This window comes from Corvus brachyrhynchos, unplaced genomic scaffold (assembly GCF_000691975.1).
Source record: "Corvus brachyrhynchos isolate BGI_N302 unplaced genomic scaffold, ASM69197v1 scaffold79, whole genome shotgun sequence".
NCBI classification, from domain to species: domain Eukaryota; kingdom Metazoa; phylum Chordata; class Aves; order Passeriformes; family Corvidae; genus Corvus; species Corvus brachyrhynchos.
In genome coordinates, this window is record NW_008240023.1 from 1437404 (window position 1) to 1464813 (window position 27410).

At 46.1% G+C, this 27410-nt stretch overlaps 1 protein-coding gene across 1 annotated transcript in view; it reads left to right on the forward strand.

Moving 5' to 3' along the window:
• Nucleotides 1-27410, forward strand: part of AGAP1 (ArfGAP with GTPase domain, ankyrin repeat and PH domain 1) — a gene marked incomplete at its 3' end in the record, with an annotated part of 282469 nt that overhangs the window by 153035 nt on the left and 102024 nt on the right. Inside the window, exons 12-13 of the mRNA XM_017743360.1 lie at nt 11058-11162; nt 22539-22707. Of these exons, the coding sequence (XP_017598849.1) occupies nt 11058-11162; nt 22539-22707 (274 nt within the window). The remainder of the gene's footprint in view (nt 1-11057; nt 11163-22538; nt 22708-27410) is intronic.

Consider the following 27410-nt stretch of genomic DNA (forward strand, 5'->3'; position numbering starts at 1 on the left):
TGGTCATCACACTTTGCCCACTGCATTATATCCCAGCTATTTCTAGGAGCAGGTATTTCCAAGAGGATTTAGCCACTGCTACCTTCGTTACAACATCTTGTTAATTGTGCTGCCCTGGGCTTGGGGGCCAGACCTCTCTGGCTGGTGTCACATCACGTCCCTTTGCTGGCACCATTTGGGTATGAGCCAGCGATCCAAAAATGTGTCATCTGCCTCCTGGTTCTCGAGGCTTCTGATTGATGGAAATGCCTCATGAAGTGCAAAATATGGCTCGGGTTTACATCTCCTGGACGGGCTTGGTGTCCCTGTCCATCCTGGGAGGTTGGACCTAGGTGGCATCTAAGGTCCCTTCCGACCCAAAGCATTCCGGGATTCTGCATCTCTCTGACGGGGATTGGACAGAGAGAGGTAGCACCAAGTTTTCTGATGACACCTTAATTTTGCTGTTGTGACCATAGAAATGCCTTTTGATGCAGGAATTGGGATGCTTGGGCTTGTGTCCCAGGGGTAGCACCACAAAACTGCAAATAAAACCAGGCTGAGGGCAGTGCCAGGGGGAGTTCCTTGCAGAAAACCAGGCGTGCCGAATCCCAAACTCCATTTAAACATTCGCTGTGATGGCTGTGTTTGGGAATGGTCTCGTATGGTAAGTGACAAACAATTAACAGTTCAAATGGTCTTTTAAGCTGGTGCACTTTGGCATCAATTTTTGGGCTGTGAAAGATGTGCTGCGTGGCTCAAATCTGGATTTCGGTTCGGCTGAAATGTGGGTTGAGTGACCCTCTGGTTCACAAGAATGGATACTTGACAGAAATGAAATCAACTGGTGATGTCACATTAGCATCCAGCTAATAAGTCCAAGCTGTGCTTTTTAGCCCTTCTGCTAAAGCTTCGTAGTTTAAAAAAAAAAAATAAATAAATAAAGGTGTCAGTAGTTAATTGTTGACTGACGCTTAATATCTGTCGAAGCAAATGAGCCATGAAATACTCTACACAGGAAGTATTGTATCTGGAGTGATTTTAACATTAAAACAGTATTACAATTTTTAACTTGCTGACACAATATGCAGAATCCTTTATTTGGAACTTGCCCTGATTAACGCTAAGCTTGGGAAGATGGGGGAGAGGAGGAGTGAGTGCTGTACATAAAGCAAAGCAGGCCTGGACAAAAACAGCCTTTTTTTCTCAGAAGTGCTGGTTTAAGGCACAATGAAGAAATTTTGGGGGTTCTCAGGTTATTACTTCAGGAGCCCTACTGATAACCTTGTCAAAAGCATTGATTTATAATTTCTCAGGAAAGTTCTTTCAGATGACTGGCACTGGCAGTGTCTCATGTTTTGTTAACTGTGATTCCTGTAAGAACTACTGTAGCAAGAACGGGTGAGTTCTGGTTCTGACAGCAGTAACTCTGCCTTTTTGCTGTGACAATTTAAGAACATGAGGTGAAAAACCTGTACTTGAAAGCTGTGTTTAAGTCATACCCTTAAATCCCGGGAAATGGCCTTGGATAGATTTTTCCCTGGGTTTCAGGGAGGTGGTGGAGATGTGGAGATGCCTCAGTGTAAAAGAACCTTCAAATCATCAATTCACAGGATATTCTGAGCTGAAGGGGACCCATGAGGATCATTCAGTCCAAATCCTGGCCCTGCACAGACACCCCAACAAGCTGACGTGGTGTGGGGGGTGGTTTTTGAGCAAAATTTTACACCCTGTAAAAAGTCTTCTCCCAGTGGGACTCAAGTCATGGTGCTAGGCCGAGACCAGAAGGTTTTCAAGTGAATTAGCTGCACATTTTTACATATCCCCAGCTGTAGCTAAAATGATTTTGTTTTCAGATGGTAAAGTACAGATTGATTCATTAAGGAGAAAGAGCAGACAGTCATGCATGTTCTGAAAAAGGGGTCTTTAAAAAGATGTGTCTCTGCTGCCCCTAGTAGACAAATCATCATTTTTATAAGCTGATTAACTCCATGACTCCTCACATACTAAGTAGCAAAGGGATGTGGTCATAGCTGTCTCTTTATGCAGTTGTCCTGTGTGTCTTGGCATGTTCTGCATTTCTGTGTTTCCCTCGTGTTGAAGATGGAATTTGCATTTTTTTGCAGCCCTTTTTAAAGAATGTGAAGCATGATTTTATGAACTCTAGGAGACAGAATCCGGTAGGGAAGGAATTTTTCCTCATTAGGTTCATTATTAGTTTTCTGCTATAATGATGAGAGGACAGTGCCCAACATACAATTAAGTGCATATCTGAAGGACCATCATCACCTTCACTGCCGTTCCTCTGAGTGAACTGGACACCTCAGGAACATAACCAGGGATGCCTATTTCATCTATTTTCCTTTTCTTCTCTTGGTCTTGGGAGAGAGTTGAGGAAAGGGAATGGGGTGTGGGGATGGGAGGGTGCTGGAACATCCTGATAGGCCCTGATCACTCACCCTGGGACAGTGGAAGGTGTCCCTGCGTGTGGCAGGCACAAGATGAAATTTAAGGTCCCTTCCAACCCAAACCATCCTGGGATTCTGTGATCTTGGCAGTGGTGAACCGGTTCAGTGTGTCCTGGCAGGCCCTTCTGTAGTGGGGTCGTTGATGCTGATGGTTCTTGGCCAGAGCACAAGGTGTAAAAGTAGAAAAATGGAGCAATCAGGAAATATTGCTAATTAGAATAATGAAGAAGGTGTCCTCCTACTGCAGAATTTTTTTAAAAAAGGATGTTTATTCTCCTACCCCTACAAAACTTTGAGGATCAGAGGTTTAACTGTTCAGCAAAATTTATTTTTTGTGGAGGACATTCCTTTTGATTAAAAAAATTGAAAATAAATTTTAAAATCCCATTATGGAGCTGAGTTTCTGAGGTTGGTTGGCAAAGGCCTTTCTGGTCCCAGAATTTCCTGACGTGAAGTGTGAATCCTTTCTGTACAATCACACGGAACACAGTTTAAGGAAAAAAAAGGAACACACACGCACACACTTTTTCTTTTTTTTTTTTTTTTTTTTTTTTTCCCCCTGCCAGCATTCTTGGGTTTGTTATTCAGCCGATGCTGTATTAAATTGGATTTTGTGTCCATCATTATTAAAATGTGAAGTGTGTCGGTCACAAAGCATACATTTCAGGGCAGTTAGCTGAATAATTCTTTTCTTTATTATCCCAAATTACTGCTGAGCTCTGGAGAGGTGAGCAGTTTAGCCAATTATTGCCATTTGAGCTGGATTTGTGGGTGATTAGCTCCTGGTCGAATTCAGTCCTGGCAAGGGCTTTGAAGCCTTTCCTTGTGTGATTTTCACAGCGGTGAGGTAGGAATAGACGAGGCTAATGACAGGAAGGTCGCCTGGGTGAGGTGACCTGTGGGGGGGGGGCCCGGGTTTAGCAAATAGGGCATCCACAATAACAAGTGTGTCACTAACCCCGCCGTGCATAATCGGAGTTTTATAGGATTGTTGGAGATGCTGACAGCTCAATTAAAGTGTAACCCTTTGTACCATATACCCTGGCAGAATGACAGAAATATTACCAACAAAAAAGGGAGGGGACCACAAGGGAACTGGTTAAAGATCCAGGGTTCTTTTTCTTTCCCCCCTTCATCGGAGCCTGCACAGAGCAGGCTGCAGAAAGCATCCATTTGTGAAATAATAGGTTGTCCAGGGGAGGGGTATGGTGCCAAACATGGCTACAAAAAAAAAAAAAGCTGCTCTTAAGTGGTCTTCCTGATGTTTCTATGGAAACACTATAGTGTCAGGAGAGAAAGTTAAAATTGGGTTTTAAGCTTTTCATGGCTTTTCTCCCCTTCCGCTCCCCCCATCCCCATCCCCGTCCCTACTTTATATAAAATATGATAAAGAGAATTTCAGGGATCAGGGAAGGGAGCGCTCCTGTAAGGAAAAGCGGCTCATCTGCCTAGAAGCGGTAATGCCTGCACGATGATCCCTTGTTTTCCATCACCCACCCAGCCCTCAGTTTGTTTCTCGAGAGAAGTCAGCGTTCTGTTGCTTCCTTTTCATGCCTGCCCCTTCAGCCGTTCCCGAACATTCCGGCTCTCGGAGCCTCTCCCAAATTAAGCGCGGCACGCAGCCGTGTTTGCTCGCACCGGATCCGCCGCCCAGCGCTGGTTTTCCTTCGACCAAGGTAATGATTTGCATCGAAGTGCATTTCACTGGTGTCAGGGAAACCACAACTGCCAGTGCCAAGGGGTTAATAAACCAGCTACTGGAGATTATTAAGGGCTGGGATTCTTCTTGTCCTGTGTTTTTAGCAGTCCAGAGTAAGCAGAACAAGTCTTGGAAGGCAACAGAGGCAGAAACTACTGCAAGGCAGGAGAATAATGTGATTTGCTGGGTGCTGTGTCGTGTTCAGAGAGGTAAACCGGGGTTAGAGTGGAAGATGTGCCAGTCCCTTAAATACCTGATTGCATTTCGTAACATACTGGAACATTCGACTCCACAGGAAGGATGTGTGGTGGCCGTACCTGTAGAGTTTGCAACGTGCTGATGATTTTATAAAGTCTCATTTCAGAAACAGTCATAAAGTAGGGCTAAGGGAAGAGTGCCCCTGTCCCAGAGCTGTCAGCTGAAGGAGAACTCAACAAGAGTTGGAGGAACTTGTGTATTACCTGTGTTGGCAAAATCTAGAGGCTGAAATATTGGAGCAGTCAGTAATCAAGGCCAGGTTGGACGGAGCTGGGAGCAACCTGGGCTAGTGAAAGGTGTCCCTGCCCATGGCAGGGGGTGCAGTGAGATGGTCTTTAAGCTCCCTTCCATCCCAAACCATTCTGGGATTAAAGATAAAGATGCAGTAACAGCAAACACTAAGTTTGTTCTCCCCATCAACTTTGTCCATAGTGCTGCTGTTCCTTGCAGGAATTTGGTGGCTGTCCTTTGTTGGAGGTGGCAATCCTCGTTGCTGGTGCTGTGATGAACCCTAAGAGTTGCTTAATCAGCGTTGGGGTTTTTTTCAGTACATCTCTCAAATTTTCTTTAGTAGCTTGTGTGCAGAGAGCTTGGAAATTAACGAGTTGCAGGTTGATTGTCCTTCAAGTTTAAGCACAGCCATTATCTTTTGCTGCAAGTCAGGTGTTAGATCCTCTCTGTTCTTTGTCTTCAAATGGAAATCGTGGCTGATCAGCCCCAGCATTAGGTAACCATTCATGGAGTAATTACCTGCTGCACAGTCACTGCCTTGTGTTTAGGGAATGTTAGAGGAGAATTGGGTACAATGTTCTGATTTCATTTTCTCATACAGGTGCAGAACATAATTTGAATGGTTTCTTCAAGGTGGGAGCATCTTTGTAGCAAAACTCTGCTGCTGCTGTGCCAGTTTTTAAGGGAGGTGGGAGGGGTTTTCCATGTGCACAACTGTAGTGAGAACATCCAGAGGTTTTGGGGTTTTTTTTGCAATGTTGCTGTTAGATACTGAAGTTGGAGAGTGTTTGAGCTTTCCTGTTTTCAGAACACTACAGAGCCACTCCAAGTTCTTGTAGCCTTTTATTTTTTTTTTTTTTTTGTGGTTCACTTGGTCCTCAGTTGTGCACTGCTACTGTAAGAGATCACAGAATCCCAGAATGGTTTGGGTTGGAAGGGACATTAAAGCTCGTCCCATTCCACCCCTGCCACGGGCAGGGACACCTTCCACTATCCCAGGCTGCTCCAAGCCCCAATGTCCAGCCTGGCCTTGGGCACTGCCAGGGATCCAGGGGCAGCCCCAGCTGCTCTGGGCACCCTGTGCCAGGGCCTGCCCACCCTCCCAGGGAACAATTCCTTCCCAATATCCCATCTAACCCTGCCCTCTTATAATTTGAATCCACTCCCCCTTGTCCTGTCCCTCCAGAGCCTTGTCCAAAGTCCCTCTCCCTCTTTTGTGTAAGCCCGTTTTAGGTATCAGAAGGGAGAGGGAAGTTTGCTATGGCTTTCCAAGTGTAAAAACTTAAACCAGCTTCATATCTCATTGACCAGGAGACCAAGCAGCATTCCCTTAAATTCCTGGGGAAAAAAAGACTAAAGTCTGGGAAACTGAGAAAACAAGTTCTATTTTTATGGAAGGATTCCCAGCCCAGTAGGAATCTTCAAGAGTTTATTCCCTAGAGGCTTTAAAGAGAGAGCAACCTCATCCAGTGGAAGGTGTCCCTGCCCATGATAGGGGATGAAATGAGATGAGCTTTAAGGTCATTCCAGCCCAAACCATTCTGGGATTCCATGGCTCTCTATGGAGCAGTGATTCAGCGATTACCAAAAGCTTCCTTTGGCACGCAGGTGTTGTTTGGAGGTGAAACAGTCTGAGCTGGTGTCTGCCATGTGCTGGAAGAATGGACTTGAACACTAGAAACCTGTTAGAATTAAATCTTCTGCAAGCAAAAAATCTCTCTTAAGGATTAACCTCTTGTTTATTACCAGGTGATACCAGTGCAGAGTTGGCTGGTCATGGAATCCTGGAGGATTCACCAGCGTTTGTTCTCCAAATTAATAGATTTACAGGAAGTGGGTGTTTTCTTGACCAGAATTTGTATGTAACAATTAATTTGTGATCCTGACTGAGTGGCTGCCTTTGGAGTTGTTTGAGGGACGATGTTTTTCATGAGTGAGAGCTTTTCTTTTCTGAACAGGATGCACAGGAGCTGTAGGGAATTCCTAGCAGTGCTAGCTGCTAATCATGGCTGTGGCTAACTACAGACCTGAGTGGAAAATTAGGAATTTGTGCTGTTGAAGTGTGAGATTACCTATTTCATTCTGTCAGAACAGCATCAGAGAAACAATATGGGGGTCAGCTAAAAATCAGGGAAGGGGAAGAAACAGAAGCCATGGCAGATCCTTTTCTGACAGAAAACAGAAACCAAAGTGGAATCATGGAATGGTTTGGGTTGGATGGGATCCTAAATTCATCTAGTTCCAACCCCTGCCTTGTAGGTACCTTATTTCCTTTTCCAGAAGGTCCACTCTTGGCTCTGCTGACTTCAAAGACCATTTTTAAGGCTTCTCACCTGCCAGTATCTTCAATGCAGCATTAAGCAACTTCAGGAGGTCACTTTTTAAAATGCCAATAATTTGCTATTTAAACCCTGAAATACTTCTGCAGAACAAATTGATCATTGTTTCGCCATTGAGTTGTTATTTCAGCAGGCAGGCTTTGGAGCTCACAGAAGGCACCCAGAGCAGCTGGCTGCTGTGTATTCAGATGAACTGGGTGTATGACATGCCCTGGTGCCTTGACCAGTGCTGGGTGTGTTGTTTTTTTTCCACCTTAGCTCCAATCAATCCGAGGCTGGCGGCTTTTCATTAGCTGCTCTTGCTCCCACGGTAATGTTGGGATTGCAGAGCCTGCTGGCAGTCTGTAACTTCCCCAGGTGCCCTGGAGCTCAGCAGCCTAAGCTGATTGACTCAGTTAGGGCCCCAGTCCCTAACAGCAAATGCAATCAATAAATCTTTGTTGGTAAATAATTGCTATCGAACAGAGTTTTAATATAAATTTATGAGTGGTGTTTTATCACAGCTTGAGGCTACAGCAAGCCACTGAGTGATGGATTTCAGATCACACTTGCATTCATTACATTAACTTTGTAAGTTATTTAAAGCTTGTACACTTAACATTGCTTTTGGCTTGCAATGACCTCCTGGGAGTAGACGTAGCACACACATTACTGATGGAGAGCCCGAGGTACCTACGGGCGGCCGCTCCCTTCGCCCCGTGGATCCTCCAGCAGAACCCAGGGACTGCGGTCCGTGTGCTCCACTTGGAGCCTTTTTTCCTCCAGCTCCTTAAAACCACAGGCTGGAGGAGTCTGCTTGGAGAAACCATTCCTCCCTTAAACACAGAACTGCAGTTTGGGAGGGAAGGTGGTAAAAAAAAAAAGTGATTTGAGGTGTGAAGCTCTTCTGTGTGTGGAAATCGGAGGTGTTAAATTCTCAGTGTTGGGTCTGGAGGCTTTGAGTCAGCTGCAGCCAACTGCTGATGGAGGGCTGTAAGAAATGAAAGATTTCATACAAATTAGGGAAAACAGCATTGTCCAGTTAATAATAATTTAAGGCAGGGATTATTTAGGCCAAAAAAATTGGTATTTGGAGTGGAAGATTGACTTAGTCTCTTACTGTGTAGCTTGGGGACTCAGTGGGATTTTTCCAGTGTGCTGTGTGTACGTGGGGACCTGTTTGGCAGTGGCTGGGGACATGCCCAAGCTGCCCCTGAGTTGCCTTGGAGGTACCAGGGATCAGCAGGACCCCCTGGATGTCGTTTCCTCAGCACAGGATCTGATCTGACTCCAATGTAGCCATAATCTGACTGAAGGAAAGGTGTTGGGTTTTTTTTTTTTCCTGTTAAATAACATTTCTTGTCATATGTGAGCCATTTATTTTTTTTTAAGTGTGGCTAATGTTAAAGTGCGTTTATAACTGATCTAAACTCTGATTCTAAGACCATTTCTCCAGACCGTTCTATAAAATTACCACAAAGTGGTGGCCTTGGGGATAAAAACTGTGCTTTATATGGGCTGCTTTGCTTTATTGCACTTTAAGTTAGCTCCTTGTATTCAGAGCAGTTTCCTCTCCAGGTACTTCAAGATACTTTTAATTATCGCATAATGTGAAATTGATTCTGTTTGCCAAAGGAATGCCTGAAGAAAATGGATTGGGAAGTCTGGTTTGTTAGTTAGGCACAAATAGGTCCATCATTCGTATTCAGTTCTGAGCTGGGAGGGTTGGTTTTTTTGGTTTTTTTTAACACCAAAGCACAGAGTTCTGCTTTAAAAGCATGGCAAAGCCTCATTTTGAATAATTTTCTTCATTTAGATCCCAAACTAGACTGTCAAAATTCGTACTTCGATAGTAGCAAAACTTAAAGTAGTAAAAACCACAACCGTGGTAGATTTTTACTATTTATTGAGATTACAATTGGCATGAATTGAAAATTACGTAAGTAATGACATGTTTTCTGTATAGCAAAGGGGGGCAGTTAAAAGGTTATGAAATACATACATTTTACTGGCTTCAAAACTTGAAAAAAAAAAAGGCAGAGGGGGAAAAAAAAAAAATCCCCATTGTGATCCTTAGTGCTTTTTCCCCATTAGAAGGTCTGAAGAACAAACCAGTGCAGGGAAACAGTAATTTTTGATCCCCACGGCACAGCACTAACTAGAATTGGGTCCCCCTAAACGCCAGCGCCGTGCTGCAGGTGAGGTATGAAAGATGGGAAAGGTGAAGAGACAGATCACCTCCTATAGACAAACAGGAGAGTCAAAGGCAGAAATAAGCTTTCATTTTTTAATAGAAGAAAACAACGTCTCCAAGCGCTGGCAGGCGGTAATTGGGATGAGCCGCTCGCGCTCGCAGGAGCTTTGCTGAGGAGGCGTTTCAGAAACCCCGTTCTCCTTGAAAAAGTTTTGAGTTCTAGCAAGGAACAGCACAAAAAAAAAAACCCAGACACGTGACCACCCACCCCACCCCAGACAGGCAGGAAGTTGGGAGTTTGGATTGCTGTGTAATTCAGGTGTCCAACACGAGCTTTTCTTCACGGTCCCGTCCTTGGATTGCCTTGAATTTGGGATGGGTTCTTCTCTGAAGTTCTATTCCAGCCATGTGGCCAGGAGCAGGACTTTTACTTGAGTAGAGCTGGCCTGTGTCCCCTCCTGGCTTTGGGGTTGGTTCTGCAGAGGAATCACTTCATAAAGCTGCAGGTTTAATGGGAAAACAAACAGTGGAACTTGTTTTCAAGCTTTAAACCACCTTCAACAAGAACAGCTCCATGGGAGTTGGAAGCACCGTGCTTGGCAGGGCATCTTTCCGTGTTCTGTTTTCCCTTTGTTTTACTTGCCTTGTACATGAGAAGGGAAAAATTAGTTTTATAGGGATTCAGGAACTGAAGTCTGTGTTGGGTGGATTCCTGGCTTTGATTTAATGAAATTGATATTAGCGTCTGCTTTGTTCAGAGCTTGATCTGAGACACCAGTGCATCCCTGTGGTGTGGGTACTGACCACAGGGTCTCCACTGGACATTCCAGGAAGGCTTTGCACAACCGCAGTACTGTCTGGATTCATTAGGAACTGCCTTCTCACTTGGGTTTGGAAATTAAAATTTCCTCAGGAAGTGCATTCTTGATATACCTACCACCTTGAGTGCTCTACAGCACGTGGGATTTTATTTTTCAAAGTGAGTTTCTGGTTTTCAGCTGAGAACAGCTGAATGTACAGCAGCAGTTCCTGTCTGTTTGTCTGTTGGAATACAATGATGACTTCTAATCTTTGCTGTTGATGAGAAGTTATGGCTGCCCCATTCCTGGAAGTGTTCCAGGACAGGTTGGACAGGGCTTGGAGCAAGCTGGGATGGTGGAAGGTGTCCCTGCCCATGGCAGGGGGTTGGAACTGGATGCGTTTTAACGTCCCTTCCAACCTGAACCGTTCTGGGATTCTGTGATTGTTGGCATTCATCCCTGATGTTTAGATTGGATATGGTGTGTGGAAAGGTGATTCACTTTGCCCACCTCCTTTTCCCTTCTATCACACCTCTGTCATTAAATTATCCAGGATTTACTGGAAAAGCTTTGTATTTGCTCTGATTCTGTCTTGCTGCTCTTGCCTGCGGTTGGGGTCTCTTCAGCTGGAATGAGTAGCCAGGAGGGGTTTCCATGGTGGTGTCGCCTTTCTGCAGAGGGAATGAGAACACTCATGTGTGCTCTTTTGTGGGCAAGGAATCCCCAGGAGCATGCTGAAGGGAGGCCACACAGCAGGATCCTCCCTCAGCCTAGGGCTCATCATTTTTTTTGGAGGGTGAGGAAATGCAGAGCAGGGTGTCTCCATCAGCTGGGAATCCACGTGGCTCACCTTACTCTGTGTCATCACACCAAAGTGTGCTTTCCTGAGGCATAGAATTCAGTGCAAAAGGGGCTTTTTCTACCCATTGGACGAAGCCAATGGAGGGAATGTGCACTGTGGGAGAGGCAGAGCAAAGAGAGTAACTTGCAGGAGAAAGCCTCTCCGAAAACGCTCGCGATTACCCTTCTCTCTGTGTCTTAGGCAGTTGTGTGTTGTCTGGAGGGTGTTTAACCTTTTCTTTCTCTCTCTCTCTCTCCTCCCCCCACTAGGGGATGCTGCTAAAGCGGAGTGGCAAGTCCCTGAATAAGGAGTGGAAGAAGAAGTACGTGACGCTGTGTGACAACGGCGTGCTGACCTACCATCCCAGCCTGCACGTAAGTACTCCCTGCTCCCGGAACGTTCAGCAGCCCTGCAGAGCAACGTCACACGTGGCTTTGGTGAGACCACTTCAGTGGAGGAGCTTCTTCCTCTCTCTTCGTTCCCCTCCCTCTCAAAGAGTCATCATCTGAAATGAACCTCCCTGCTGCAAGTCTGAGTGCACTCCCTTTGAATCCCCTGGGACTGGGGCTTCCTTGCATCCCAGGAGCTGTTCGAGCCTTTATTTTCTGCTAACTCTTTTATGGGTTAAAAAAACAGCAGTGTTTTATAAGGAAAACTTTCCTAGAGGTAGTAAAGAGTGAGGAGAGGTCGCTGTCAGTGTGCAGTGCTTGTGGTTTGTTCAGCAGTAATTCTGAGCAGCTTTTTGGAAATGGCCTAGCCATTAAAATATGTTCCATACAAGTTTTCCACGTTGGGGCATTTGTCATTGTCCAAGGATGTTTCCTGTCCCCCAGAGTGTGTGACACAATTCCAGTTATGGACTTGGGGATAGAAGGAGCACAGAGATCCCATTCATGACCAGCCCACCCCAAAAATCATGGTGTGACCCTCACCAAGGTTAAATAATAAATACGAGATAGATAGATAGATAGATAGATAGATAGATAGATAGATAGATAGATAGATATGTGGTTTTATATACTATCTGATCTTGTATTTTATCATCATCCCACGTATGAAAATCAGAGGGTTGCCACTTGGAATGCTTTCAGGGCCAGTTGTTGGTGGCATTTTGGGCTCCCAAGCACTTTTACATAAGGAGTGAAAATCAAGGTTTTGATGCACTTTCTATAAACTCTGAGGTTTATAGACTTGCACCTGGAACTGGCAGGAAACTTCTGCTTTAGATGGGTGGTGTCTGAGGAGCATGGAACCCTAGAATCATTAAGGTTGGAAAGCCCTCTGAGATCATCAAGCCCAGCTGTAAGCCCAGCACTAAACCACGTCCCCAAGTGCCACATCCACGTCTGGCCACACTGATGCTGTGCTTTCCCCGACTGGCTGTTCCCTGTCTGTGGAATATGAGCACTTTTTCTCTGCCTTGACACAAGATTTTAGAGTCTCAGGTCCTGCCATAGTGATGCTTTGCTCTAGCTTCTGATGTGATGTCCATGTCTCTTAAAAATTACGTAGTAAATTAGATGACAAGTAGCTTCAAGGCATTGCTGCTTCCCATCAGGAAGCTTGTCCCTCAGCCCTTGCGTTCTGGAGCAGGGTTTTCACTGCTCCTTTGTGTGATGTAGTTCACGTCTTTCTGCCCAATTTGGTCGCTTTCAGTGCCTCTAAATTTGAGTAATTCTGCTGTGAAGTAGCCCTGAAATACCCAAATTGGTGTATTGGTATGGCTCCCAGAAGGGGAGCACGGATACTGTGTGGCCCCATGGAGCTGCCACCTGAGTCTGCCTTCGATTGTGCTGGTCATCAGCAAGGAGGAGGCTGTTGTGTGTGCCCTGGCCCCTTCCTGGCTGCTGGAAGGGCTCTATTGTTCCTGGCAGGGCCGTGCATGTGTTAGTTTTTCATTGCTCTGGCAGACAATAGAGAAACTTCTTCTCTGCGGGCTCCCCCGGAGCTGCGGCGGCTCCCCCAGAGTAAGAATCCATTGAGGTTACACGTAATTACTTTGAGATTAGAGGTAAATCCATCGGAGATTAGAGAGAATCCATTTAAAGAAGAAGTAATTACCAGCCTGTAATTGTTTCCCTCTGTCCCCCACCATGCCCCCCCACCCCAGGAAGAAGGTGCTCGGCTCGGTGTTGCCGTTTGCTCCCTGCATGGATCGGAGGGGTTTGTGAGGGAACCACAGAGATTTTAAGTCTCTGTCACACTCCCAGTACACTTTGTACTAAACTTTGTTGGCAGGAATGTCACAATTTCTTCTTGTGGATTGCCAGGTGAGAGGTTCTTCCCCCGAACAGGACTCTGATGCTGTTTTGCTTTTGCTGTTTTTTGTTTATCAGTAATGTTTTGTTCCTTTTTTTCACAACAAAGCCAAAGCGATGAATTTTTAATGCTGTGCTTGCATTGCTGTCTGGGATAATTTCTTACATTGTTTTGAAAAAGCAGGGCCTTATTCCTACCAAGTTTCCCATAAAGCAGCAGTGAAGAAAAGAGTTTCTGTTAGCCATCTAAAGTCAGTTTCCTAAACTTATGTAAAGCCTGGCTCTAATCTGACCAGTTCGATTTGGGTTGTTTCAAATGTGCAGGTCATTTTAGTTAATCAAAATGTTGCCCTCTTAATTCTGGAGTGAATTTTTAATTGCAGCGAAAGGTGGGCTGGCCTCTAGTGGTGGCAGAAAAAGTAAATTCAGGAGATCATTTGGTCTGTTCAGCCTGTGGTTTGAGTCAGAGCATAACACCTTGTGTTGCAAAGACCAATTACAATGTGTAGTGGCTGGTGGTGAGCACTGTGTTAACTATTGCTCGAGGTTTGGCCACAGGCGGATCAGTTGTCTCTGCCAGATGTGGCTCAGGCACAAAGCAGAGGTTTTAGCGTAGAAAATACGTATTGCAGAAACCAGCCCTGACATCCTCCTTGAAAGCATTGCCTACAGAATGAAAGCTTTTGGGGTGGGGAGGGAAAAATCAAATTAGGCCCTTTCTTGCAGAGGAGGTGTCCCTGGGAGGGTCAGGCCTGTTTGGCAGGGCAGCGTGTTGAAATGAGTGCAGCATTGTGCCAGCTAAATGAGTGACTCCTGATGCCACCAGGTTGATGTTTGACACAATAGCGAAATCCTTCTCCTTTCTTTTCAAGGAAGTGGGGGGAGAGGAAAATGGGGGAAGAAAAATATATGTACATAAGCACCCTACTGTTTCCTGACTTGGTCATGTCAGGTTTTTTCAAGAGCCTCAAACCTTCCCGTCCCTTGGGATGCCGAGGAGCTCCGCCGATAGAAAATGGTTGGGGATAATGAGAGAGAACTTTGACCCGCAGGCTTCAAAGTTCACCAGAGCTCCCTATTCATCTTGGGCTTCTGGAGCAGAGCCGTGGAGTGGATCACTAAAATTCTGGCCGGCAAATTCCATGTCAGCTTCCCCAAAGGGCCCCGGGGGAATTTGTCGAGGCATCTCCCGGCTTTTTAATGGCGGGATGCCCTGCGCGAGGGCTCCCGGAATGCATTCGCCGGGATACCTGCTGGGCAGCACTGCTTCATCTGAGCCTTCTCCCGATGAATAGCTGATGATGTCTCACCACTGGCTGCCTGCCCCAGGGCTGCCAGCGTGCCACAGGTCAGCACATGACAAAGCTTTAGCTGTGCATGTCCATTTTCTGCTCTTGTATCTTCACCAGCGCTGCACCTCGTTTACGAAGAGGAGAAAAGGAGGGGGAAAGGGCTGAAAACAGCTTAGGTTTTGGTAAGGGCAGTTTTCCCCTTTTATGTTTAGTCTGGTCTAGATTTGATTTGAAATAAAAGCACAGTGCTGGGGCACCTTATGGGGGATGAAGAGCTTCTTAAATACGTGAGAAGGAAGGTGTGATGCCCATCTAGAACGCACCTGGTACACAAACCCCGTGTATCTACACAGCAAGGTTGGTGTTTGCTTGCTGCAGCCTTTAACCTTCATCCTCACTGCTCTGGTTTAATGACCTGGGGATTGTAACTGTCCTCAAGGCGGGGGGATATCTGGCTTTATCTCCATGAGAGATGTGTGGATTCACCTGGTTTGCTCAATTCATCCCACAGCAGCCACAGTTCTAAATTCTCTCTTAAATACAGCGCTGGCTGGGTGAGCAGCTCATGTGAGCATTAGCAGTGTTGTTCTGCTATAACAAATTGGATTATTGTTCTCAAATAATTTTTTTAAAAGGCAGCATTTCAGCCTGGTAAGGAGTCAGACCCAACACCAGGCTAAACTTGGCACAAGAGCTTCAGCAATGCATTATACAGACACACTCTCTCTGGGAATACCCTACAAACCCCAGGCACTGTAAAATTCCTTAAGACTTGAGGTGTCATTTGAGCTTTCTCTGCTTGGCCATTTCCTCCAGAAAAAGCAGATGGTGAGAAGCAGGAGGCATTTGAGAACCTCCTCTGTGTTGGTATCTGGAAGTGTTGTAGCTCCGTGCGCCTTTCTCGGGTCCCAGCGTTTTTCTCAGAGCTGCAGTTGAAATTGTTGTTACCAGCTTGTGTGATTTTCCTGAACTATTTGGAGACAGAAAGCCTGCTTGCAAATGCAGGATCCCATCTCCCCTCATGCTGGAGAACAGTGTGGTGTCCTGTGTGGCCAGTCAGCACCCGGAGCCTGCTGCTGCTCCAGCCGAGGGAACCGCGCTCCCCTTCCCATTAGGAATATCCCCCACAGCCATCGTTGCAGCTCAGCCTTGTTTCCAGGCTTGTGTTACCTCAGGCAGTTCAATAGCTCTGAAGTGTGTTGTTTGTGTTGCTTTAATAGAAATATTCATGCTCATACATTTCTGAAATGCCACTGTGTGTGTCCTTCCCCCCCCGCCCCCCCATTTTTGCTCTGAAGGAATGTAAAGCTGGATATTGGCTGGCTCTGAAGGGCCTTTTAACTGGCATTTCCTATCAACAACTGATCCCTAAATCAGCCTTTGGTAGATACAGACTTGGACTGACAAAAGGACCCTGGAAGTCCTCAAGGCCAGGTTGGACAGGGCTTGGAGCAACCTGGGATGGTGGAAAGGTCCGTGCCCATGGCAGGGGGGTGGAACAGGGTGGGCTTTAAGGTCCCTTCCAACCCAAACCGTTCTGGGATTCTGTGTTACTTCCCACATGTGATGTAGCTCTCCCTCCTGAGAGAGCAGTGACCAGAACGAACACTGCAGAGCTACAGTTTGAGTATTGATGAGGATAAATCTGAAGCTTGTGTAAACTTTTGTTGTAGTTACTATTTCATGCATTAACATGCCTAAAATATTGGTTAGGATAGGAAAAAATGAATGATAGAACAGTTAAATATGAGCCTAGTAATTTCTGATTATTTTTATAAAGTGCTGTAGCTGTACAGATCACTCAGACACTTTGGAGCTCCCTGGAAAACTTCTTTATTATCTTAACCTGAAAGATGTAACAGAGTGAAGATAAAATGGGGGGAAAAACATAAAACTGAGGAAGATCATAGAACCACAGAATATCCTGAGTGGGAAGGGACCCACAAGGATCTGTCCAGGCCTCAGTGCCCTCGAGGGAGTTGACACTCAGTCGTGTGGCAAACAAAACTGTGCTTTGGCAGAGCTGCACAGGCTGGAGCAAACACGCGTTTCAGTGTCCTGTCTGCCTGCTCTCTCTTCAGAAAGTCAAGGAAAATTCTTAGGATCTGAATGAGTTGCAATTTAAAAGGCAAAAGCCAAACTATTAATTAATCAGGGGGGTTTATAAAATTAGAGCTTCCTGTCCAGCCGAGCTAACTGCTGTGGGTATAAATGCTTCATAAATTACTCAGGGTGGTAAAACTCTGGTTTGTCTTTTACAGCAGCTCTCATTACAAAGGCTGAATGAGAAGTGAAGTGCAAGGGGAAGAGTTTCCTTAAACTTTTATGCAAATAAGCGATCCATTTACAAAAAAGCCAACATTTTGTTGCTGTTGTGTTCCAAGTGTTGCCCTGACTTCCTCCCCTGCCCCTGCAACACTGATGGAGCTGATTAACACCACGGTAGAGGTATAGCCAGTGCTTTTTATTACTGAAATTTAATGTTTTTGATTCCCAACGTGAAGCAAACAGATTCATGATGACCTTCTTTTTGTCAGGACAGAGCGCTTTAGGGTGAGCAGTGTTTTCCAGAATGCGTTTCCATCCCTCTGTTCTCCTCAGAAGATAACATTTCATGGCTTTCCTTAAGACTAACTATGCATTATGAAGCTGAATGATATTATGGCAGTGTTTATATGCGAGAGGGGGGTGGGAACAGCTAATTTCCCAGGACCATTTGATGAATATATTCCACTGTGGCTCGTATCCCGACCGTCCATCCGCGGCTCAGGCCCTTCCTGGGAAAAGCAGCGAGGGCGAGGAGTTGGGGAGACTTTTTTTTGTGTGTGTGTGTGTGTGTGTGTGTGTTGTGTTGTGGCGTCTTAGGTGTGCCTGTGGCCCCACACGGAAACCAATCAAGGAGCGATTTATGTTCATTAAGGGCTTGTCAAAACTGAAAAATTTTCTAATCAACGGCGATGTGGCGGCGGCCCCTCCATGGCTGGGAGTGTCGCCTCGGCGGCAGCGGCTCCGTGCCTGTTACAACTCTAGGCTAGGAATCTGCTGATGATTACATTAGGCTAAGCTGCGAAGTAAATGAACCATGGCTTATTTAGGTGCAACTAGCTCCAGTGTAGTCCTGCCCCGCAGGGCACTTTATAGCGTTTTATGGCTTTAAAATTAGTGTAGCTTCCCATTTGCTGCAGGGTGCTGCATGTTATGCCTTTGAACTCAATAAGCAAAGGGAAGGGGGCCTTTTGTTTTTTTTCTTCTCCCTCCCCACCCCTCCCCCTTCCTTTTCTTCTTTTTTTGCAGTTTAGCAATTTTGTTTTGCATCTTTTCCAGACGGCGTTTTGCAATAAAAATGTCTGACTGCCACAGAGAGGCACAAAAGTCAGGGCTCCATCCAATTTCCCAGGCTGCTCTGGTTTGGGGGGAAGAGGATTTGGTTGTTGCTGAGGGTGAACAATAGGTTTTGTGGGTCCAATAGGTCAGCTCACAAAATTGGGATTGTCTTTCAAAAAATACACTGCACGCGGTCTTTAAAATGTCATCCAGAGGTGCAACCATAAACTTCCTTTTCCATAATAATTTTTATTACGCCTCAGATCAGGAAACACTATTTCAACCTCAGTACGTGGAGCCTTAGGAGTGTTATGTCCCATTGAACACTGGGGGAAAACTGCCACAAAATGAAGGTGTTTCTTGTAGAATCACAGAACAGTTTGGGTTGGAAGGGACCTTGAAGCTCATCTCATTCCATCTCCCTGCCATGGGCAGGGACACCTTCCACTAGACCAGGTTGTTCACATCCCCATCCAGCCTGGCCTTGGACACTTCAGGGATGGGGAAGAAGCTCATTAGGAGCTATGTGGAAACCAGGCACAGATCTGGGGAGGATTCTTAGCCTGGACCTGTTCCTAGTGATGGAAAAACAGGCTTCTGAGAGATTGGAATAGCTGAAAAGGAAGAAAAAAGTGTGATGCTCATACCTGTGTACCATTACAGCCAGGGAAAGTCACTGCTCTCAGAGAGTCTCTCATTCCATATGTGGTGCATTGGAAAAGGGTGGCAGTGGGACAGATGGAAGAAACATGGGGAGGCCTCTAGGAAGGAGCAGATAATTTTTTACATTTTAGTGTTGTGACATATGTTGTATCCCGAGGTGAGTGGTTTCAGTGTGAGCTTGGAAACCCCTTTACCCAGGGGGATCCTGCATTTACAGCCCCAGTGAGGGGCTTTCTCTCTATCCACCATCTCTTGTAGTATTTGAAAACCCTCAAACTCCATAATGTTTTTTATATCCATGTTTTTGGTAACTAACCTTAGCCATGGCTTTAACTTAAGGATGGCTCTAGGGAGCAGCCATGCATAGGACAAGAGGGAATGGCTTTAAGCTGAAGGAGAGTGGATTCTGACTGGATATTGGGAAGGAACTGTTCCCTGTGAGGGTGGGGAGGCCCCAGCCCACAGGTGCTGTGGCTGCCCCTGGATGCCTGGAAGTGTCCGAGGCCAGGCTGGACATAGGCATCAAGCTGGAACCACCCCATAGCCTTGGTTCAGCTCGTGGTCTTTGGTGGAGTGTCTTCTCCAGCTTTGAGGGCCATCAGAAATCATTACAAATTTAACAGCTGCTGGCATTGGAAGTCCAAAGAGGCCCCCAAAAATAGCAGTGTCTCTTTTTGGTAGGCCTGCTTAGAAAACATGATCATACCCATTTGCTCAATTTGCATGTCTGAAAGGCTTCTGCTCAGTTAATTGGTTAAATTAATTTCTGCTGTTGTAAACAGAGAGCTGCTGTATTAAGAGCAGAACTAAAGTAATTTTACTTTACATTATTCTGTGTCATGGCACATCGTTCCTTTCTTACTCAAGGCAATTCATTTTGTGGGGCTGTCAAGTAATATTTGGTGTCATCTTCAGTCAATACAGCTTTTCTTGATTTTCCCCTGATATTTTAACAGTTTATTTAGTCCTGTAGATAATGGTCAATGGCCTTGAGTAGTCAAATTAACACCTCGGCGGCGCCGCATCGGAGCGGTAACCCGGGGACGCAAAGGGATGAGAATCGACGCGGGGAGCGCGTTTTGGGGGATTATGGATTGATGGATGCGGAGGCAGCATCGCCCCGCTCTGACTAAGATGGAGCTGCCAGTTAGTGCTGACTGCAGGCCATCACCTGCATGGTGCCTCAGCAGCTCGGAGCCGGATGGAGACCTCGGGATAGCCCTCAATTCCCGGGATCAGCGGAACGTTCCGCCGCGCTCCGGCTCCCGCCAGAACCGGGGGGACGGCGCCGACTGGGTTCGGCGCCCGCCCGTGGCTCCTGTAGGGAGCTCTTTGGGACAAGGCAGGCACTAATGGCTGGTGTCCCCCTGCCCTGGGAGGAGGGGGAGCCGTGTTAAGCCATGCTGCTGCCAGCGAGCTGCGAGCCCCGGGTCCCCCCGCCACAACTCTCAGTTGCTAGCAGGTTTCTCTCACTGCACCTCATTTGCATCTGGGACATCAATTAGCATGTTTGTTGAGGCTAATTGAATGAAACTCAATCATAGCTCTTAATTGCTTGACTATGTGAAAAGAAATCACATTAATGCAGCTAATTAAGTGTATGGCAATAGATGCAACATAATTAGGAGCGAAATGTAGAAAACAAGTGACGGCGGAGGTGCGAGCGCGGGGTGCGGGGGATCGGGGCGCCCGCGTCTCCTCTGCGCCACATGTTTGGGGAGGGGGTCCCTCTGCTTTGCTGCTGGCTTTAATTTTTTTTGATTTTTTTTTCCCCCTGCCTTGCTGAATGATGAACGCGGACGAGTTGAGAAGAAAAATGCAAATGGATTCGCAATTACTACTTTTTCAAGCTGTTGAGGGGCAGAAGATGGCACGTCTGGGGTGGCCCACTGTTGAGTGGGCTCTAGGGACTTGTTAAGTGCTGTTTAAAAGTACTTGGCTTTGAATTACCCTCATGCCTTGTTAAAGGGTTTTTTCCCCTTTTTTCTCGGATCAGCATTTTCTACAACTAACATCTCGGGGAGTTATCCCTGTACCATTTGCATATCAAAATCCAGCTTGCTGTCTTCTCTTTAACACAGCATATTCCAGATGACAGCAAGACCCTCATCTGTTCTAATCTGATCAAACCCTCCATTGCGCTTCAGAAGCCCTGGCATCATTTTGTAGTTTGAACTTTCATTCCCCAAGCGGGGATCTGACGGGGCTGGGAACGTGGTCCCTGCCCTCCTCTCCTCGGGGAGACCCGCAGATTATCACTGTGCATCCTGCACACGATGAAAGGGCCTTTATTATTTACATTTGATATATCCCCATAAATATTTAAGCTGACATTAATACCTACCCGGCATCTGTTGTTGTTCAGGCGCTTGGGTCTGACGGCGGCTGAGGCGCGTTGGTTTTGTGTTTGCCCACGCTCCCTCGCTTCCTCAAGTGGTTTTGTGCCTCACCTCAGCCTGGTTTACACCCAGTTGAAAGGGCTTTAATGACACCCTGCCACATCTCCCAAGTTGTGAAGTCACACCCCCCCTTCACCTGAAGAATTTGGATCCAAAACCCCCTTCTCCAGTTGAAGTTGGTTGTACGGTAAATAAAACTATTGGAAAAGAGCATGTGCTAAGGTTTAGTCACTCTCTGATTAAAGCTCACTTCAGAGCCCATAAGCAATAAATGCTCAATTATCTTCTGCTTATTGTATTTTAATTTGTGAAGAAGTGACACCCGAGCTAGAAAGTTCTGCCAAGTTGATAATTTACGGAGGAAGCGCGTTTGTTCATCTCCAGCACCTAGTGAAGGAATTTTCCTGAGTAGATTGCCTTTGTTTCTCTTGGCAGCAGAGCTCTGCATCCTCTCCCCACGAATGGATCAGACCCCACCTTTTGCTGGTAATAATTCTCAGACAGCTTGGAAAAATAAGCTGCTGTGATGGCTTAGTTTGAGGGTTTTATCACCGATTTCTATTAACGATGAAGAAATCCTTGCTCGTCGAGATTTTTGATGGGTTTTGAGCAGAATATATAATTTGTATTGTAAAAACTACCAAAGGTGAAAGGGTCTTGATGAGGGAGCTGATTGCTCCCTGGATTGTGGCAGCAGTGAGACAGATTTTGGGTGAATTCAGGAAACTCCTTGTGAAGTGGGTGTTCTGGTGGTGTCCAGGTCTGTGTGCTGCGGGTTGGGAACCAGCCTAGTCAGTGCTGGTAGTCTTTCGTCTTACACTTGTCAAGCTGGCTAAATCTTGCCCTCATCACCTGGACAACAGGGAGTTACATTTTTCCTCGTGGAGATGCCCACAGCATCAGCCAGGTCTCTGTGAGGTGATCGAGTTCTGTCTGAAAAGCAGCTCAGACTTTTGGCCTCCAGGCAGAAGATGCTCAGGAATACCATTCATTCCTTGGTCCCCAGCTTAACTCAAGAGCTTAAGCCGAGATCTTCTCCCAACCATGCCAAATTGCTCTTTTTCTCTTGGGGTCCTTAATCCACACAGTCCTGGAGTGGTTTGGGTTGGAAGGGACCCTAAAGCTCCTCTCATTCCAGGGACACCTTCCACTATCCCAGGTTGCTCCAAGCCCCGTCCAAGCTGGCCTTGGACACTTCCAGGGATCCAGGGGCATCCACAGCTTCTTTGGGCAACACAGATGTCTTTCCCACTTCTGGCTCCTAGTTTTAAACGTGCTTGCTCTCATCAATTAGATGCAATTTGCATGATTTTTCCCCTTTGATGATATTTTGTGTGGGTGCAGGAAGGGTCATATTCTAAGGAAATAGAGTTGGAATTGCTGAAACCTTCCTGCTGGTGCCCTTTTGTAACTTTGGTGCCTGCTGACCCATTCCAGCCAAATTTGAGGGAGAAAAGATAAAGGCATAAAACACTGGCAGAGAGGAGGCACAAATAAACATGCTCAGGAGGGACATTCAGCCTTGATTCCTCCTGTTTGGGACCTTTAGCTGGTGAATTCCCACACACGGCCCTGTTGTGAATCACCTCTTACCCAGCTGGAGGATCCATGAGAAAGCTCCAGACTTTTGGGGTTAGTTGTTGTGAGATGTGTGGAAGGGATTATCAAGAACATGGAAGGAAGGGGAAAACCATATGGTGGGTGCTGGCAGAGGATGTAGGGCCAAAACCTTGTGAAATCAGGTTTATTCATTCTGCTGCTTACAGAACTCCCCGTTTGATGTTGGCTTTTGGGGTTTTCTCCTCTCTTCCCAGGACTACATGCAGAACGTTCACGGGAAGGAGATCGACTTGCTGAGAACCACTGTGAAGGTCCCCGGGAAGAGGCCGCCCCGAGCCACGTCAGCCTGTGCCCCCATCTCCAGCCCCAAAACCAACGGCCTCTCCAAAGACATGAGCAGTTTACACATCTCGCCAAATTCAGGTAAGAGAAGACCTTGCTAGGGGGAAAAAAAAAGAGGGGTAAAAACTGCATTTCCAGTGAATTATCATGGACAGCTGGGATAGGGATGGATATCTCTTAATAATTGGAAGTGTGCCAGGCCAGGCTGATTGGTGCTCAAAGCAAACTGATCTCATGGAAGGTGTCCCTGCCCATGGTAAGGGGTGGAATTAGATGAACTTCAGGACGCCTTCCAACCCAAAGCCTTCTGGGATTTACAAACCCACTGATGTGGAAGTTTTTAGGCCCTCGCTGCTGATGTGTCCCCCAGGAGAGATTCTGAGTTTCTGAGTAGCCTTCGGTGTCTGTGTATTTGTTACCTTGTGCTTGCCAAAGCCCTTCATAATTTCACAGTAATTAACATATGGGGGGAATTTATGATCTCTTATCTAATACTTATGAAAAGCAAATGCTGTATGATCTGAAAGGGCTTTTTATGGCTTCCTGGTGAGAGCCACAGCCCTTCTTCCTGCTTTTATAAAGTTCAATATTATGCATTCTTCTAACAGCAAGATTCTTCTGTGGAAAGCTGTTTTAATTTATTGATGGAAGTGGTTTATAGCTCCTCCTGAGCTCTAAACAAAGAAGTTTATTGTTTGCTGAAGTACTTGTCCATACAGCTAAGTGGATTTTAAAAAATTGCATTAAGGGAAAACATTTGAGACAATTCATCTTGTAAAATGCACAGCTTGTACAAAACTCGTAATGGTCTAGTGGAAGTTCTGTCAGCATGTTTGGGACGACATCCATAAAGCACCAAGTGCCTTTTGCATTTATGGGTAACGTAGACACCTCCTGCGTGCGCCGGCAAAAGCGTCCCCGCACATTCCTGCCCCTGTGCAAAGCCCACTGGGATGAGCAGCCCTGGGATTCCTGCATATTCAGGTGTCTTCTCTTGGATGGTGATAGGTACCTATCTCATGTTCCATAGAATCAGGCTGGTTTGGGTTGGAAGGGCCTTAAAAATCATCTAATTCCAAGCCCGCTCCTTCAAGCCGAGATGTAATTCCCTGCTTTTTTTGAGACATTCCCTTTTATTAGGGGAAAACAGAAGTGTTCTTCCTTCCAACTGTGAATGGCACTGGCCAAGATGGATTTTTAAAGCTGTGCCACTGAGCAGACACCCCTGGAGATCTTGGCCTGGGAACTGAGGTGTCTGAAGCTGTGATTTCATCAGACCCTTTTTCAAGTTGTGCCTTGGCACTGGAAGAATTCATAGGAGCAAATTATTCATGGTTGGGTTTTTTTGAGTTTACTATTTCATTTAGATGACTAGGTGTGGGGAGTGCTTCTGCTTTTCAATACACTTCCTAATTTAGGGAAGAAAAGTGCTGGACTAAGTCAATAAACCACAGGTGAAATGTTCAAATAGAGAGATTTTGGCTTTTAAGACATTTGAACAGAGGCAAAAATTACTTGATTGCTTCAGAGAAGCAAGTTTCTGGAAACATATTTAGAGATACATAATAATTTAAGGTTTAGAGCATGGAATTTACATGTTTGGGGATATACTTGGATTACCAGGTCAGGGGGGAAACTTCCCATGACAGTTTACAGCAGGCAGCTCTCCCTGGCAGGGGTGGGAGCACTGTGTGTGTGTGCATCCTGGCCAGGCTGAGGTTTGATCACAGAGAAAGTAGTTAATTATGCCAGGAATTCCAAATTTAGATAGGGTATTTCAAATAACACTGTGGGAATGCTTGGAGCTTCTCTCCTCCCTCTTGGCTTCTTCATCCTCTCGCTCAGAAACACTGAAGGACTTTGCTGTTGCTGGTGTCTGGTCAGCACCTGCTGCTTGCTACTGGATTAAAAGCAAGCATAGAAAGGAGCTGCTTGTCGGTAAAGAATGAGAAAGAAAGAAAGAGAGGGAGAGAGAGAGAGAAAAAGGTAGAGAGAGAATGAGAGAGAAAGAAAGAGAGAAACTAAATGGAAATAAAAAAGTAGCAAGACAGACTGGATCTGGGAAATCCCTGCCAGCAGCTCAGCTCTGCATCAGCCCATGTGTCACTGCCAGTGCTCTGGTGTTCAGGTGAGGCTGGAGGGCTGCATTGCAGAGAGGGAGTTGAAAATATGAGGGGAATATGAAAGACGCTGTCCCAAGCTGTGCCTGCCGTGTTCATCTGAACTCTGATGTGCTCAGTGATGGTGGTCACAGCTCCCGATGGGTGGCAGACCCGTAGGTAGCCAGGGCTCGGTTCTGGAGTGCCAGGAGGACATCTGGAATATCTGCAGCTACCTGCCACGCAGCTCAGAACACCTGCAAATGATCCCTTGCAGGCTGTGCTCCTGTCCCAGGGCTTTCCCTCACTTTTTAGTGCTGGGAAAAGTGTCTGGAGCCTGTGTGATGCTTTAAAATTGATCACAGGGCTGAACTTGTCACTCCCTGGTTTGTGGCTGCGAGGTTTCTGTACGTGGGTCGGCCACGTGGAGGAGGTTTGGACAAACAGAAAGAATCAGCACTTGCTATTTTGATTTTTAGGCCTGTAAATTCACTACGTTTTTGCTGTTTCACGTTACCTCTCCCCAAAACAGTCAAATGCTGCTTATCTTGGATGATGCCTTTGTTTGACACGTAAACACTGCTTGGAAGCTGCCCCTTAAGGGTGGATTTCAGTGCCAATTTTGCCAAGAAATGCCTGTTTGATTGCTTATAACTGATGTTTTAAGTCCATTTTTCAGCAAATAGTTTTCTCTGAGTGTAATTTCTTGTGATTCAGCCACTCTTCTGATCCCACCACGGCCTGTGAGGCAGCAAAGCAGCTTGAGCTCCTCCTTCTTCTCATCCCCTTCCCTCTCTAACGCCTTTTTGGACCTCAGTGGTTGATCAGACACCTTTAATTTCCTTCCACATGGGGAGGGTGTTTCCCAAGGTGCTTCCCATGACAGTGCTTGTGAGCAGAACAGAAGGAACGAGGCTGATCAGGGCAATGCTGTGAATTCAGGAGGGGCAAACTCAGTTATTGGCACTGCAAGTTACAGCAGCCAAGCAGCAAGCACAGGGTTTTCTGTTGGGTTTCATTGATGCAGAATGGGAAGAGTTCAGGAGTGTGTCATTCCTATCACATGGAATTCTCTTGTGCTTTGGGGCACTTCTGAGCTGAACAAGATTGCTTTTCTGGTTTTAAAGACTTGGACGACCAGGCATGTAATAACCATCTCTCCATGGCAGCTGTCCTGATCCATAAATGTGCTTACATCCCAAACTTCTGGAAGCAGGCATCTCTAGGAAATAATCATCTTCACAGCAAAAGCCAAGTTCCAGTCCTTGAGAGTCTCTGTTTCAGAGATGTAAAAAAGAAAAAAAAATAAGGACCTTTATGAGAATATACGAATTTAAAAACCTCAGGGTGACTCTTTCCTGCTGGGTTCCCACTGGCACAAGGTTTGGGAAAAATACTTTTCCCTTGATGTGAGGTCATAGTCGTGGTAGATGGACGTTGTCACGGTCATGGTGTGACAGTGAACAAACTGGAAGTGCAACAGCAGTAGGCAAAAGGAATATTTTCTGTGCTCCTCAGAAAGCAGAGGAAGGAGTAGAAGGTTGGGCTGCTCCTGCTGTTGCAAAGCCAGGCACCTTGCCTGGAGAAAGGTTGACTTTGATTTGAAAACTGGTCTCTTCTTGGGTTCTTGGAGGTGCAGTTTGGGGTTTGTTGTGTAAAAACTGGGATTCTGTGTGGCAGCTTCTCCCAGAAAATACAGAGGGACCGGGGGCGTGGGGGGTGTTTTAGTTGTGTTATTTATGTTCTACAGAGACTTCAAATAACAAAGATTGTTAACAGTGACTTTATGGAAGGTGCTCCCACTTGTAAGCTAACTTGGTAGGAATCTCTGAGCTGGGGGAAATGGATGTTTACTCCCTTTAATCTACAATTATGTCACTTCTGTGGTATCTTCAATCCAAGCTGACCAATGATGCTTAAGTAACTGAAATTCAAATTAAAATTACATGGCACTGAGCGTCATTCTGTTGGTGCATCTTGGGCTTGCTCAGTTCCAGCTTTCTGTAATAGCTGGGAGCAGGGCCAGAGTCCATCCATCCCACAGAGTCCTGTCCATCCCTCTGGCCAGTCTCTCTGCCCTTTAGGAGCTGGCTCAGCCTGACTTTGGAGCCAGGAGTGGGTCCAGGTTTCATTCACTCCTGAATTGGGTTGGATTTGAGCTGCTTGACCTGAAGGTGAACTTACCCCGGAAATCTCTCCCAGGAGTCATTTATTTCTTCACCTCTCCAAACAACCCAAAGCCTGAGCTGTAGCAAGAGCCACTGATGTAGAAAGTTCACATCTAAAAATAGCTTATGGTGTAGAGATAAATTGTTTCCTGATTAACACTTCATTTAAATAATTTGGTGCTATTAAATTTCCTTAAAATGGTGACTGTACAGTATGTGAAGTATCCCAAAACGTGTGAGTTCCAGGGCCATCGTTAAGTGTGCTGGAGGTTGTTATCTGCTAACTGCTTGTGACATTTCAGATGCTGCAGGAACGGCAGCTCTGCGTTCTTAGCAGTGCGAGCTTCCTGCCTGTTATTAATTGTGATCATCTATCAAACCCTCGGTGGGTTTTGCAGATCATGCAATAATCTTTTTTAATTGGAGGTCACTGTGAGGATTCAGATGTTACGATCAGGCTGATGACGAGTAAAAATGTTTATCAAGCCAAGAGCTCACAAGCGTGGGCAATTGCTCC